Below are 16,494 nucleotides of genomic sequence, written 5' to 3'. Positions count from 1 at the left end.
CTACAAATCTTAAGATTGTATTTTGGGGGCCTCATAATCTACAAATCCGAAGATTTGTAGATGGATTTGTAGATGGGTTGTAGATCGTGAACTCCACAACCAATTTCTTCGATGATGTCGCGCAGCTTGGAGTCCAGACAATGAAAAGATTGATCCATGCATGGTTGTTTCAGTCGAGATGTTGATAATTAGTTGAGTTTTTATTTATCTGGTATAATTTTTTCATGGCAGAGGCAATCTGAATACTATCATGGGGTCATGGGGATTATGGGAGTCAAGGGCCTCACGATCTATAAATATGAAGATTGATCTTCATATTGTGTATGTTTAAACCTTATAGAAGAATGTCGAGCATTTATCAAGGTTTGAAAAGATAATATCGAAGTTTAAACCTTATAGAAGAATGTTTGATTGTAACTACACGTGCATGTTTAAAAACTGGGCACCTTCTAGCATAGGTGGAAAAAATGATAACATCTATCGCCAGACCAGAAATAGTACAGGGTCCTTGTTGTCTTCACACTCTTACATCCCAGAGAAGCACGTGCATGAGAACATTCTCCACTGCCGAGCATTCAACTATAGAAACACTAAGACATGTAGCAGTGTGCAACTATAGAACAGTCTCCACTGCCGAACATTCAACTATAGATCATTCTCCACTGCTGTGCATTCAACTATAGAAACATGCTTGATCGAGGGAAGCATCACAAGGCTCCCACCAGTGCAGATCTCAGATTTTGCCAGCTCAGATATTTCTATCTATCTTATTCTGAAAACAGAAACAATTATAACTTAATTTGCTTGCTGAAACAGTTAGAAATTAGAACCAACAAATGGTATAATGAGGCATGTTTTAAACATCCATCAAATGATCCGTAAAGTTAATTAATAATATATAATTATCATGACGACATGCAACTCGCACATTAGACTTGCATGAAGTGAAACACAATTTTTTCACTTACATGGACTGTGATGTCGAGGACATAATTGAACCCAGCCGAGGCTGCAGTGTGATATAGGAAATCAGATAGTATAAGTTGCCAATAGTTCAGAAAGACCAAAACAGTAGCCATACATCGATGGGATGGAACATAATACAAATATTCAGTCATCTATGACTATGAACATAGCCAAAAAACATGACGAACATCCTGTAGGATAACCTCCCATTAAAGTGGAAAAATAGTGGAGGGGAATTAGGAATGGAGCCATGAAGGAATTAGGAAGAACCTGATACGGTGCCAGGATTGAAGCATGACGAAACTGAAATCCAAAATACCTGAAGAAGAAAAAATAATAAATCAAGGTTAATTAGGGGATGCAATCAGGGATTAACATAAGTGAAATTCTCGATGCTACCCTGTCTAGCTGGGATTCAGATTCCTCCGCTCCGGCACACCAACTTCTGACAGAGACTGAATCCTCAAGAGCAAAGGGTGTGGAGGCCTGGCTGTGGGGCAGCTCCATCGGTTGAGAAGATGAAGAGGGAGAAGGAAATCCATCAATCAGCGAGATCAGTCTATGCGGAGGAATAAACGGGCGATACTACCACATCTTCTGGATCACGTGAAGTGAAGGCTTTGGCCACGGGCGGCGCAGCCAGGAATGAGAAAGAGGGGGTAGATATAGAGGGCAGATGAGAAGAATCGGTGGATATTTATTCGTTCAGGGAAACGAACGAACCTCCGAGAGTTTGTTGATTAGATTAATACGGAGGGAGTAACAGTATAGGGTAAGACGAAAAGGTCAGGAAGATAACGCATCGGGAAAATACCATTTTTTCGATGAAACGTTGAACAAATTAATACGCTAAACCTGCATGGCTGCATGTAAGGAAGCGCATGATGATTTAAGAACTGCTGATGTGGCTAGATTGATGATGTGGACACCCTTTAGATAAATAGGATAGCGGGAATCATTCTCTTAGGTACTCCCTCCGTCTAGGTGAATAAGTCATCTTAGGTTGTGCACCGTGACCAAGGAGAAGAGGAAAACGAGAGAACTTAATGTTTATTTGCTAATTAATAGCATTGCATGCAATGAACTAACCACTGCATGTCATGTTTGGTAGTCTCAAGTCAATTAAAACATGCACACCTCATATCTCTTATTGGTTGATATGTCAAGAAACAAGAAACAAGGTAGAAGTTAATGCACCGCGCCTAAGTGTTTTGAGATTATTTGGTTTTCATAAAATGACTTACATACCTAGACGGAGGGAGTATATAGGATTTCTGATTACTAGCAGCCACAAAGTGGCCTTTATCATCTCGAATAATAGCCCCTGTTGCACCAAGTTGGCATCATAACCTGCATCGACATTGGTGGTCACAAACCCATCCGAAGCTTTACACCATTTGCTTGTCCTCCTTTTTGCTGCGTCTATTGTTGCCCTTGTAAAATTCGCCATCAAAACTTGGATAGACATTACTGCTTGAGATATTTCTTGGGCATTCTCACCATGAACTTTCTGTCTCCTAATCCACCAAATATACCATGTTGTGGTTAGAATTACTTCACAGAGATCAGTCCTTGACCTGTCCACTATTTAACAAATTTGCTTGCAAGCAGATAATCAAGAATTGCACTCCCAACCTGACCAGTTTCACTAGCTTCTTGAATGATTTCCCAATGACCCATTTTCCTCCAAATCTCTCGAGCATGTCTACAATGGAATAAAGTATGCTTTATATCCTCGCATGACCCAGAGCAGATCGGACACGAGCTAACTTTGTCACATGTCTGTTTGCTAGCACCAGATCGGACACGAGCTAACTTTTGTCACATAGCAGGGTAGGATCCCATGCAAACACTTCCACCCAAAGATGGTACGCAGATCTAACAGAAAAGAAGCCATTTTTATTAAACCTCCAAGCCACGAAATCTTCCATGCCATGCTGACTTAGCAGGATCGCTAGAATGTGTTGCACCTCAATAGGCCAGAATATGGAACGTACAAATTCTTCATCCCAATTTCCACTGATTGGGTCAATGAGCTAGTCAACAGTACTAATTAGCATATGCCCCCTTGGTGTCTCCCATCCTCCCAAATATCGATTTGTCTCCCATCCCCCACTCTCCATATGGCTACCTTGTTAAATGTATGTAAACCAACAAGGATGCTTTTGCCACGTAAAGGAGGAACCCCTCTTCAATTTTGCTTTCAAAATGTCTCCATACGGAAAATATTTGCTTCTCAGTACTTTTGCACATAGACTTTCAGGGTCAGATAACATTCTCCAAATTTGTTTAGCTAACATTGCCTTATTAAAACATATATAAACACTTCCACTCAAATGAACATTTTTTTTCTAGCACAACCATGGGCTAGCTTAGGAGGCAGTCTTCGGGGCATCAAATGCTATATCTCGCTTATAGTGAGACTGGCATCTGTCTCGCCTGAAGAGCTTGTGCGTACGGGCGGGCTGTTAGCCCTACCGTTCGCTCACTTGTTCAGTCGCTCGCTCGCTCGTTCTGCGTACGGTTTTGTCTGTATTTTTTTCACTTTTTCGTTTTCCTTTACTTTTTCATTCGGTTTACCTTTTTCCATTGATTTTCTGTTTTTTTCATTTTTTTTTGTTTCTTTCAAGGGTTTTACTGGGTTTTTCTTAATTTATTTTTATCTTCTCTTTCTTTCATGTCCGGTTTTTACTGGTTTTTGTTTCTCTTTTGTTCCTTTGTTTTTGTGTTTCATTTTCTGCTTTTTTTATGTGTACATTTTTCGTATACACCAGTAACATGTTTTATATACAAGTTTAACATTTTTAAATACACAATCAATATTTTTTAAACATATATTTTAGATGTCTATTGTTTTCATAAAAATTATACATTTTTGTAGATATCAGGCACATTTTATATATACATGTTTATAATTTTCCAAATTCAAGATTAGAATTTTAAGAACATATTTTTTACGTCTATCAAGTTTAACATTTTTTTGAATACATGATTAATATTTTTTAAACATATATTTTAGGTGTCCATTGTTTTCATAAAAAAATTATTTTGTAGACATCAGGAACATTTTATATATACATGTTTATAATTTCCCAAATTCAAGATTAATTTTTTTAAACATATGTTTTTATGTCTATCTTCTCAATACACATTCTACATCTTTTGTATACATCAAGAATATATTTCATACACGTTTAACAGTGTCGAAATACATGATTAACATTTTTGAAAACTTAAATATTTTCATGCCTACTTTTCTTCCATACATATTGTACATTTTCCTATATATTCTTTGTATACATCCGAAATATTTTTTTCTATAAACATTTAATATTTTTAAATGCATGATTAGCATTTTTCAAAAAAAAAGTAAACTTGTTGTTTTTAATTTCTATATTTTTTCATACGCATTGTATATTTTTTTTCTATACATGAGAAACATTTTTTCTATACACATTTAAATTTTTTGAATGCCTTCAGCCAGACGTCCTACTGTCTCACTTGAAGAGACATAGGCGTGCCCTCGGGACAGTAGGTGAGGCCCTGAGATCAAAACCCCACATTCTCCGATATTTTTGGCTGCGATGCGGAGCAGCCCAGCCGGCCCACGTAAGGATCATGCTTATATATCTCAGCTCTGCAGCGACATTGGCGTATCGCAGCTTGGCGTGAGCTGAATTAGAACAGACAGTAAGGAATTCAGGCATCATGTGATCTCACGGGTAATGCAATTGGAGAACTGTTTTGCAGAATGAACAAAGAAGACAGCCTATGTACAGAACCTAAAAACTGAACTAGTGTAGGATACAACCTGAATTTGGTTCAGTTATTCAAATCATTTACAGTATGCTAAATCAAATAGAAGCCGGGATTACAGTATGCTAATCAAACAGAAACTCGACTACTGTGGGTTTCCAAGTTCCAGAGTTACTACAGTATGCTAACCAAAGACAGCAGTATGAAACCAAAAATAACTGTACCAGTACAGATCAAGGTTTAGTGTGAATATGTGACACGTAATGATTTTTCTCCCCAACAACCTTCTGGCATCTCTACAACTACTGCAAATACCTGAAGATTTCCATTCAACTCCTTCTACTTTATATCTAACACAACAGTCCAGACAACTCCCAAGTCCTTAGTGAAGATTAGCAGCGATTTGCTGAAACTAGCTTTTGTGAAATACTGTAGGATATATCCTGAATGTTGTTCCACATGTTGTTCAAAGAATTTATAGTATGCTAAATCAAGCAGAATTACAGTACAAATAAAGAGTTTCTACAAAGTGACAAATAGTGCCCAACGGGAGAACTTAATTGTGTGTATCAAGGACACTACTATCACTATGAAACCAATAATTTCTGTGCCAGGGTTTAGTGTGTACGTATATGTTATGATTTTTTGCACAAACAAACTGGATTCAGATTGCCTTCTACTAGCATCTTTACAGCAGGCATAATGAAAATACAACCTGTTTACATCCAACTCCTTCTACTTATACCTAATACTACAACAGTCCAGACAACTCCCAAGTCCTAACACACCTTGCGCTGCAGAGAAGAAGATGGTGCACAGAAGGAGACGGCGAAGCGCAAGTCAATGAGCTCCAAGATGGCGTCGCGGAAGAAGCCGGCGCCGAAGCTGGACACAGCCTTCTGCTGCCACCCCGGCGGCGTGTCGTGCACCGTCGACCTCAAGCTCTACGTCGCCAGCGCCGTGTGCTACACGTCTGCGAGGAGGCCTACCACACCACGGCGCACCACCTCACCGAGCCCGTCGACATGTACCACGACTGGATCGACGCCTGCGAGATGGCCAACCAAGACGTCGACGCCCAAGCCGGGGACTGCTACAAACCACAGCGGCGGGTCGGCAGCGACGACGAGGACAGCGACGCCTGATCGATCGATCGTGTCCGGTCGAGCTGGTTTCAGGTTTCTAGCTAGACGATGCATGCTATGCTATGCTATGCTTTTGATGTTGGATTCGTCTTTGTCCGTGGAGTTCAGCTGTGGCAGTTTAGCTGACATTAGATGGATGGATGTAGACCTGTTGCTACGCAAGGTGCAAGTGCAACTGATGAGTTCTCAACTTGTGGTCTTGTCCGATGATCTAGGTGGCTTTCATGTACCGATCCAAACGACCTCAACCCAATGCTGCGTAGTTTTGATATTTGAATCGTGTCTCTCCAGTTTCAGCTGTTTGCCTGAAATTGTATTGATTGGAGCCTCTAGTACTCTTCTACCTCTGTTGCTGCGCGATGTGTAATTGATGAGAAATATAAGAGCGTTTAGATCAGTAAAGTAATGATCTTATATTTATTTAGGGAGGGAGTACTAGCTACTCCCTCTGTCCCAAAATATAAGAACGTTTTTAACATTATACTCGTGTCAAAAACGTTCTTATATTATGAGACGGAGGGAGTAGCTTTTACTCACAACTCACGAGACAACAGTGCTAGAAAAAAAAATCACACCGTTTTAGAACAAAGACGCTCTGCAAGTTCTGTCCAAAAATAGCTATGCAACCATTGCAACAGTTACCAAAATTGAACACTGATCTACATCACGGTGCAGACCTGAAATCTCTAACCGTTCCTAGTACATAGACAAGCAATGGAAAAAAAAAAGAATTTTCCAGGAACCTCTTAAACTGAAAATTCGGCATGGCGGAGATCTGATGCACACATCGCACACGATTGCTCAACCATTGCAACTGATGTGCATTCATATGCAAATGATTGCACACATTCACATCTAACTGGCATCTCAAACCATCCATTCTCCAAAAGACCAAAAATTTCTACAACCCGAGCACCTTCCAATCGCCCCTGTTTTGGGTCTGGAGTTGGCTTCTACCTCATACTAGATCCCTAAAGTCCTCCACATATGAAGGGAAACCACATGACACTTTATAATTAACTCTATGTAGGACGGATTAGAAGTTTTATATATGCAACCTTGCAAATATTAACATATTTACATTTGTCGGGACCGAATGGAGAGCAAGGATGTAATAGCACATTTGTTGCCTCTACTGCACATATGCATGTCACTTTGTGCCAAGAATGAAGTACACCACCCGCAAGCTTAACGGCGCCACTCTTCCAAGGTTGGTGTTTCCACGCCGATGGTCTTCATATCTCTGATATTTGCTGTGTAACATAAAGTAGCTGCGTTAAGTCACTGCTTATACTAAATCATAGGAAACAGATTAAACAGAATTAACAAACTTTTCATTTTCTTTCAACTACAGAAGATGGCAACATTGCATTCAGCAACACGGGTTGTAGCTATAGTTGTGTTCTTTACAAAGTAACTTGTAACTTTTTAACTGGGCAATCAAACTGCCCCATTATAAGCATTCCACTACATGCATTTCCAAACCGTAGGTGCCACATGATTTACATATGCTGATTGGTGTAATAAATAAAGCCAGGCAATAAATCCATGGTGACCGTGAACAGGGTTTGCAGCATTTGTTCGATTTCTTCGAAATTCAATAATTTTATATGTTGTATAGGGAATGCACTTCTGCATGTCCTTCAACTGATACATTTATATGACCATGTAACAGCGGAAAACAAAGAAAGACAGGGTTCGATGATCTATGAACCAATCATTCACTTAACAGTAAATCTCAGGAATCAAAGGCAGCAAATAGAAACTTTATGAACTGTGAAAGAGGAAAGGTTTCCAGTCACCAAAGTGCGCTATACACAATAATTCATGAAAGAATTTTGCTCCCGTGTATTATTTTGAACAAAGCATACCTTCTGTTGGTGATCAAAATGTCCCCTCAATGTTCATACTTATATCATGCACTTTGCAAACCATGTGTGCCACATGATGTATACATGCATCGTGTCATCAAGACAAGAGTCATGAATTTGGATGCGGCATGAGTAAAATTCCACATTTTTAAATTTCCAATGTTTTTATGCGGAAACAAAATATTCAGCTCACGTTTGTAGAAACAACTCAAGATTTTCTTTTAGTAAATTATGTACTCATGCATATCGACACTTTGAGTGCGTTCTGGTAATAAAGTACTTAAACTATGCCACTTAAACAAAGAATACCTATGCAATAGGAAAAACAATTTCACAAACTACGAGAGGAAACAAAGGATCATAAAAGGTGGATTTTATTAACACGGAAATTAACTTTCAAGTTTTTCCTGTTTAACGTCAAATATCATGTCAACATTAGTTTAAACATATGCATAAGGAATCACCAAGAGCCAGCTTCATATATATTTGACATGGAGAGTAAAATAGAAGGGCTAGCGCGAAAGAAGAATACTCACCCAAATGGATATCTGGCCTAGCAGCAGCTGTTGCATCAATAAGGACAATAACTTTCTCATAGTCCAATTCCACAGCATCGTAGACAGTCTGTCGAATGCAATTTGGAGTTTGAACACCTGAAAATCATCACATATATACACAACAGTAAATGTGGCTGCCAATGTGATGTTGGACAATTAAGCGTAAACAAAGGAAACGATATTTGTTCTAAACAAGGTTTTTCCTACATGTGGTACTGAACTCTACATCATAAATCATAAACAATGGAAGCAATCTTTGTTCCTCACAAATTTTAAAAATATTGCTGCATTGTACAAGATTTCCCTTTATGGGATTCACACTCGTAAGAGCGGATTTCTTGCCACCGTATGCATTTTGAAAACATAAGATAGGGTATAAACTGCAAAAGGAGTCAGAAGAAATTAATGATACAGTTAAAGAAAAGAAACCGACCTTACAGCAACCAATTACCATTCTAACAAAAAAAATGTACTTCTATAACAGTCAGTGTGTATCAGTGCTTACCAACAATTACCAAGTTCTTTATTCCTTGTGTTTTAAGAACGGAATCAAGGTGTGTCGCAAAGAAAGCACTAAATCTTGTCTTCACCAACTTGTAGTCTCCTTCTTTGATAAAAAGCCCGTCAGCCAGCTCTGCACCTTTCAAACCTTTCACTGTCGGACCCTTTCCTCCAGAGTACAAGTGTCTGCGGAAAAGTTCAACATCTCTTCCAGAAGGGTCATGCTCTCTGACAACCTACATAGCATAGTTCATTGTCAATCAATACCCCGGCTATAAGAATGGTGAGAGTGCCTAGACATCCAAATTACTTGCCTACTTTCTAAAGCACACTAGTTTGAGAAGAACTAGGGGAAAGTGTGATTACACAAACAGAGGTTAGCTTGCAGATTGCAATATTCATGATCAAATTAGTATCACAAAGCATGTTTAGCAGAATTTAGAATGGCATATGCTTCAGTACAACCAATAGGAAACTGATGCATCACATACACCATAATGAAGAAAAAGAAGTCATTCCAAAATTGAAGTGTGCGCTGCATAATACCAGAATCGAGACCATGCTAGCTGGAGTATTCGTTTTGCATCACAATTCAAAATAACACCACACTATTACAAACATCTGACAACACTCAACTATCTAGACAGAAACAAATAAAGCATACCAACTAGTCAACAACCACTTAATTCACCGACCCTCAAATGCCCCGATTGGAAACTTTGATTAGAGAGAATAATGCCACTATTGCGCCACGTCGTTATAATATGGCGAAATGTGGAATGCTATCATGTCATTTGTTGCCCTACATGAAACAGTAAAACATGAAGGGATTTGTTCGAACTTGTAACCAAACCAGGGTAGTGGCCAAAGCGAAATGCCTCACCATCTGTCAGCAATTTTATGATTAAACAAGGACAATCACTTTTATGATTAAAAAATGTTGGAGAAGAAATAGTAACATATGTACTGGTGTAAAGCAGGATAGTCAAGAATAAAGAACAAGTGAGTGGGTTCTGGAAAGAGCGAAGATCTCATGCTGCCGCAGACAGTTGTTGAACTTGACAAAGAAAATAGTACTCCTACTAGGACATACAGTACATGGGAAATTGCAAGGCTAATGGAACGGGGCCAGCAAAACAGGAACCGTGGTACCACGCCAAGAGATGGAGATTACTTAGAACTCGAATTAGAATGGATTGCTCCTAAGAAATCAGAGGCCCGTCTTGCATTGAAAGAAATAATAAGTACTCCCGTATGGCCGTATTTGGGAAGCAGCAAAGTAGCACTAGGAAAGAGGAACGTAAATTACCCAAACGACGAAGATGCCGCGCTCCCGCGCCACGGCGACGGCCTCAGCGACGGCGGGGACAACGGCCTCGCCGCCGGCGACCAGCACCGGGCTGCCCATCGCCGGGTCCACGAAATCCTTCTGCAATAACTCACAAGCAGGTAGGTCAGGTGACCCACCAAACAAGAAGCCCCCCCACAAAAACTGGATTCTTTCACGGCAAAAAGGGAAGGGGGGGGAGGGGAACGGCCCGGATCGAGGAACGGAGAGCGCGCACCTGCATGTCGATGACGAGCATGGCCGTCTCGCTCCACCTGCCGGCGGCCGCCATGGGTCGGTGCGAGTGCGCCTTGAAGGCGCCGGTCGGGATCCGGGGGATTATGCTGCCGCCGCCGGAGAGCCAGCGCTTGAGGTAGTGGAGGAAGAACTTGTCGAGGGAGAGGAGCAGCACCAGCAGGCACGACAGCAGCGCCAGATGCGAGGGCATAAATCACATCCACGAATCTTCCTCCTTTTTTTTCTTTAATAAAATCTCAGGAGCACTGTTTCAATGATTTCGTGGTGCTCTGCGGGGAAGAAATTTGGGGTTCAGGATGAAAAGAAAGAAAAGTGGAGAGGAATTTGGACGCGTGGGAGAGGGTTTGGTTGGAGAGTGTGGGTGCGCACCGGTCGTTGAAGAGAGGTTTGACGCTGGTCGTGGAAAAAGGACAGTACTAGAGCATATCTCCGGCAGCCTCTCGCATTCCTTGATAAAACTAGTAATTATGTACGTGCAATAAACGTGAAATTTAGAATAAATATTAATAATAGGTAAGACATAAACTGCATTTAATAGTATTATGTAGAATATTCCCTAAATAAATGTTTGGTAGGATATTAATTTTTTTGGTTAATGTTGATGTTGATGTTAGGCATGATATTAATTAGTGGAGGGTGTTGAATGTGTTTAACGCTAAATATTGAAGTGACACAGACCTTTGGATGGATGTGGTTAAATGGGTGAGATTTGTTGGATGTCCGCAACTTGCTATTTGTATATTGATGATATGATGCACATATTGAAAGACTTGGGACAAAAACCTGCTTTGACATACTCTCAATTTTCAATAAAGCATGGGGCATCCCAATAATGAGACTTTCGCTATGAGAATGATGGGAAGAAAAAATTTATATACCGTGTGTTCGTTCACATAGAGATGAATAATGTCTCTAAAGATTTCTTGAAGCTCGTCGATAGATTGAAAACTGTGCGGGGCATGAACAACTTTGTGATGACCTTTTTGAGCATTTCTGGACACTCCATGGGTTATAAACTTCTTCATGTTATGTTTTTACTTTAAATGATTTGGACCATATGTCATGTTTACTTTAAATATTTGGACCATTTGTTATGTTTAAATTTAAATTTAATTTCCAATATAGTTACATAAATTACGGAACTGGAATGATGTCCACTTATGTGTGTATGAACTATGAAATATCATTAGTTGAATTATTATGGTGACAGAATAGAGATGAATATGTTGTTTGTATCTAAATTCACAAGAGAAATAGAAAAAAATATTGGGACTCCGGAGAGGCACCTCACTTGCAAAACCTTCCTAAATTATGGGAGAACCAAAAAATATTGGAAGGTGGTTGTTGGAGAGGCTCTTAAGGGCATTTTAAGGACAAACTCTTATTGGCCCCCCATTGTTTATGGACACGCCTATCCATGCAAATGCCTATTTACCATGGTATTTTTATATCAAGAACCTGATTTAGCTCAAGCAATCCCATCAAGATTGTCTCAATTTCACTCATAGATACAAATGTCCCCGGGAAATACATTGGACATGGTTTGAAAGAGAGGTGAGAACCAAAGGAAGGTAGGTGAGCAACATAGATATACAGATGAGAGAAGTAGTTTCGTAGGATTTGGTCATCGACGACCCACGCTTCTGCCCGTTCCTTGGCTTTTATTCTCGGCCTGCAGTTCACGTCGGTGACCTTGGGGTTGGGCCGAACAACGCAAGCGATGCAACTAGGTTGCGCCAGGATGGACTTGGCAACTTCCCTCCATGAACCTTCTTTATTAACTGGACCACATATTTAGGAACATGTGCTTCATGGCCACACGCTTGTTCTGAAAGCGCAGGCACGGTTGCAGAATCCAGCATCCTCGCCCTGCTACCATCGCAAACAACTCCAAGACCCGACCTTTGGTGCAAGAACGAACGAAACTAGCGGCGGAGGGATGACATCTAGGACGAGGGCAGCGCCACTACGGCGGTGAGACGGGGCAGCGACAGAGCTTCAAGGATAACTCCCATTTATCGTGCGCCTCCTTTACGTAGACCTCCTTCTGAGGCCGTGGCCTAGGTATGATCCGATTCAATCCCAGGCTCGTGCTACAGCGGCCTATGGCGGGGGAAAGGTGCCTGGCGGGGTGAAGGGGAAGGGGTTGCAATGGGAGTAGAGCGAGGTCGAGGCAACGGGACGATAACTGGTGGTTCACTGGATTCCTCCGCTCCCAAGGACGGTTGTCATAATAGAAACGGGGAGAAATATGTACGAGGAAAGATGGAAATACGGGAGCGAGTGATTTGTTTTCTCCACAAAATAGATGTTTGGAGAGAAAAATTCTGTAAACTATTGAATGAACAATTGATGGTGGGGGAGCACGAGGGCGAGCACAGGCAATCCGCAACTTGCATTGAAACTGGGAGCAACTACTTAACAGGTGTCCCCCATGGAGGGCACTTTTCCTAGCGCGGGAATGCTCCAGTGCGCCACGTGACATGTGCTCGACGCTTCTCCCATCAGAATTGTTTTCTTAGTTTTTCCAACTTTTTCTTAGGGTTTCTGGTTTTTCTTGGTTCTTTTCGGGGGGGGGGGGGGGTATGGTTTTCCTTTTTTGGGATTTATGTTCTTTTACTTTTCGGATCTCTAGTTTTTATTTCCAGTTTTTTTGGGTTTCCAATTCTTTTGGGTTTTTTGGGTTTCCAGTTCTTTCCGGTTTTGTGACTTTTTGGCTTTCTAGTTTTTTAAAAAAGTTCAAGAAATTGAAAAAGATTCACAAATTTGAGAAATATTCACGAAATTGGTTTTTTGAAAATTTTAAAAGGTCACACATTTGATAAAACAGAAAATAATGAAAAATAAAAACAAAAACAAAAAAAATTCAAAATAAAACAGAACAAAACCTGGTTTAAAAATACACGAAAAATCCGACCTAAAAGTTAATAATGTTACATTTGACATATAAGAAGAGAAAAAGAAAGCAAGTGTGCACAACATGTAACCTGTCCCATTTGATCACTAGAACTTGAAGTAAACCTCGAGGGTTGGAGTTTGAATCTGTCGTGGCACAGTTTTTTGAAGATTAGAAAGAAAGAGAAAAAAAAGTATGTCGAGCGTGTACGGGCGGTACATACACAGACCGCGTATCAGTGTAGATAACATATTTTTTCAAATGACCATCCTACCCATTATTATGAAGGGGTACGGAGAGATCTCATCCGTTGATGTGTTTAGAGGGTTTGCACCGAAGAGAAGTGTTCTTATGTTATTTCTATTATCCCAGATTTGCATATAGCCACAACAAAATACATAGCATGAAGATCTGATGCAACATTTATCCATTCCAGCAACCAGTGTCAAATATTAATAAACCCCTTCAGATTTAGCAAGATATGAAAAAGACCTTTTCAACTCGGCCCAAATTTCAAATTTCTTTGGCATAACAGCAAAGAAGAAACAATGTTCCACTGTCTCAACTCTATTACAGAAGAAAAAAACACGCATACCTCGTAGGATTTGTGTGTTTCCGGAGTTTATCACTAGTAAGGAGATAATTATGAGCCATTCTCCATAAGGTAATCTTCATTCTACTTGGACATTGTATCTTCAAGAGTTTCCTCTATATTTTCCCTGTTTCCTCAATGTTCGAGGTCGATCCTCTACCATCAGAACTGCAATACTGCCAGAAGGATAAAGATCTTGCAAGATTATACCAGATCGTACCATATAGGTGCCTCCGTTAGTGTACCTCCATTAAGGGGACATGCATATGCATTATTTGGGAGCACCACGTGAACATAATATCGAAACTAGTGGTGGTATACACATAATACTTTCCGTATGATAATGATAAGACACTGCTGATGCATATGATATTTCCTTTGGAGGCTGCCGTGGTTCTGCCGGAGGTAGGCGATGGGCGTTGGTGTCGAGCTTAGGGGATTATTCAATCTTCATTGTAATTTTCCTTCTTGGCTGGGGGTTTCTTTTCTGCAAAGCCAAGCGTTCTACTATCTTTTCAGTTTTATCAGGTTGATGTCTACTTGACTTGTACCATAATCTTTTATGATATGGATAGGAAACTTATTACCATAAAAAAGGCTATATGCAATACATGTCATACAAAAAACGTAGCGCTGAGTCATACGTGTAGTTCCATTTTGAAACTATGTATGCGAAGAGCAATCTTTTTTGGCAAGATAATACGTGCCTCATTTATATATCATAAGGATCATATACAAGTCACGTAAACACCGAGCTGACAAGGCTGAATAGACAAGGAGGGGGGAGAGTCATGAAGCCACCTCTAAGGGGACATGACACCTACAAGCATCGTCATTGTTGGCGCCAAAGTGCTGACCGTTCGCTTGGTGTCTCTCTCACCAATCCTGGCCACCAGGGCCACCACAACAATTTTTGGCCTCCAGGTATGGGCCAGAGCTTGGCCGCTACTGCCGACACCAACCTCACCAAGACCACCCGCCGCTATTCCGCTTGTTGCGCACATAGCCAAGGAGAGCACCCAACACTATTGCCAGGAGGCTAGCCGGAGAGCCTTCCTCGATGGGCATGGTGGCGGCGGCGTGTTGTGTAGTGTTCCTCTTGGGGGCATCATCGATGAGTGTAGGTTTCCTCTGGTCTCAACGACGTTCTTTGGGCGGGCATGGAATGGCATTCGCTGTCACCTCAACTCCGTCCCTAGCGGCTACGTTTGTCCCTCTTATTTACATGTGACTGCATCCTTGAGTCATCAAGTCCTTTTTACTCGTGGCAGGGTCGACACTCTCTGGCCGGGAGTAATAGGGCGAAGGGCTCTCTCCGACGATTATTTGGTGGAGATGTTCGATAGCCCACAAGTGCATGGGGTCAATTGTAGATCTTTTTGATAATTAAGGGTGTCAAAACCAACCAGAATCATCTAATTCATTCTTCTTTAGTATTTCAATTTTTTTTAATTTTAGTATAGGGGGAAGAAGAAGGCTGATGAAAGAAAGGCAGTTGGACTTTTAGATCTCAATCGGACGGTGAAGAGCGATTTGATTGAACCCAACTAAAATTGAGACACTTGTTTAATAGTTTCCCCCTATTTATATTAAAACGAAAACAAATAGTATTATATATTGTGACCCTAAATCCGTAGCTTTAGGCACTATTTTTTTTTGCGAGAAAACTTCCGGTCTATTCATCAATCGTCAAGGTAGTATAAAGGAAGTAAATTTTACATTCAGGTCCGTAGACCACCTAGCGATGCTACAAGCACTAGAGCGAGCCGAAGGCGCGCCGCCGTCATCGCCCTTCCTCGCCGGAGTCGGGCAAACATTGTTGTAGTAGACAGTCGGGAATTCGTCCTGCTAAGGCCCATAGGACCAGAACACTAGAACAGCAACCGCCACCGATGAAGAGAAGCGTAGATCGGAATGATCCAAGCTACAGACACACAGACATAGACGAACGAAGACCGATCCAGTCGGATCCATCAAAGACAAACGCCGACCGGATCCCACAAGATCTGCTTTTCATCAGAAAGAAGCTTTAGTTTAGTGAATATGTCTTGGTAGGACCGAAATCTCGATGTTAACAGATGAACCCTCTAGGGATGTTTTGTGTGTTGGTACATGTGGTGCAGTTTTCTGCAATTTCTTTTCCACACGCAATACAACTTTTATTTTGTGCGTGAGATACGAATACAAATATACAAATATTTACAGTCAACACGGAGACATGGACTTCGAGGCGTAAAACACAATACAGTCTTGCAACCATGGTGGCGATCGATGCTTTTCGCCGGCGTTGCTGCTTGAACCCCTGTTCCAACTCGCCCCCAAGGTGTGCTCCTCAACAACCGCCACCACCTCCACCGCCTCCGCCACCTCCCATGCCTCCGCCGCCGTCTCCACCTCCACCCCCACCGCCCCAGCCTCCACCACCGTCTCCGCCTCCGCCTCCGCCTCCACCTCCCCATCCTCCGCCGTCTCCCCCTGCCCAGCCCGTGCCGTCTCCACCTCCACCCCCACCCCCACCCCCACCGGAACCATCCGTCAAGCCTGTGCCATCTCCACCCCCATCTCCGTCTTCTAAGTCTGCACCGTCTCCGCCTCCACCTCCACCTCCGTCGGCGCCACCGAAGC

General features: G+C 41.5%; 1 protein-coding gene and 1 long non-coding RNA gene across 2 annotated transcripts; both read right to left on the bottom strand.

Moving 5' to 3' along the window:
- Positions 1 to 447: 447 nt before the first annotated feature.
- Positions 448 to 1,588, bottom strand: LOC123171557 (uncharacterized). The gene is made up of 4 exons (XR_006485292.1): positions 1,366 to 1,588; positions 1,237 to 1,285; positions 969 to 1,009; positions 448 to 772 (listed from the first exon to the last, which is right to left on the bottom strand). It is a non-coding gene; the product is annotated as an uncharacterized lncRNA (long non-coding RNA).
- A 5,076-nt stretch (positions 1,589 to 6,664) lies between these two features.
- On the bottom strand, positions 6,665 to 10,741 carry LOC123168884 (probable inactive nicotinamidase At3g16190). Its single transcript, XM_044586745.1, has 5 exons — positions 10,362 to 10,741; positions 10,106 to 10,225; positions 8,801 to 9,032; positions 8,275 to 8,391; positions 6,665 to 7,120 (listed from the first exon to the last, which is right to left on the bottom strand). The coding sequence occupies exons 1-5, from the start codon at positions 10,569 to 10,571 to the stop codon at positions 7,056 to 7,058; spliced, it is 744 nt and encodes a 247-aa protein (XP_044442680.1). The 5' UTR covers positions 10,572 to 10,741; the 3' UTR covers positions 6,665 to 7,055.
- Positions 10,742 to 16,494: the final 5,753 nt, after the last annotated feature.

Source organism: Triticum aestivum, chromosome 7D (assembly GCF_018294505.1).
Source record: "Triticum aestivum cultivar Chinese Spring chromosome 7D, IWGSC CS RefSeq v2.1, whole genome shotgun sequence".
NCBI lineage: Eukaryota > Viridiplantae > Streptophyta > Magnoliopsida > Poales > Poaceae > Triticum > Triticum aestivum.
Note: the sequence above shows the minus strand (reverse complement) of the source record. Positions and strands in the feature narration are given on the sequence as shown.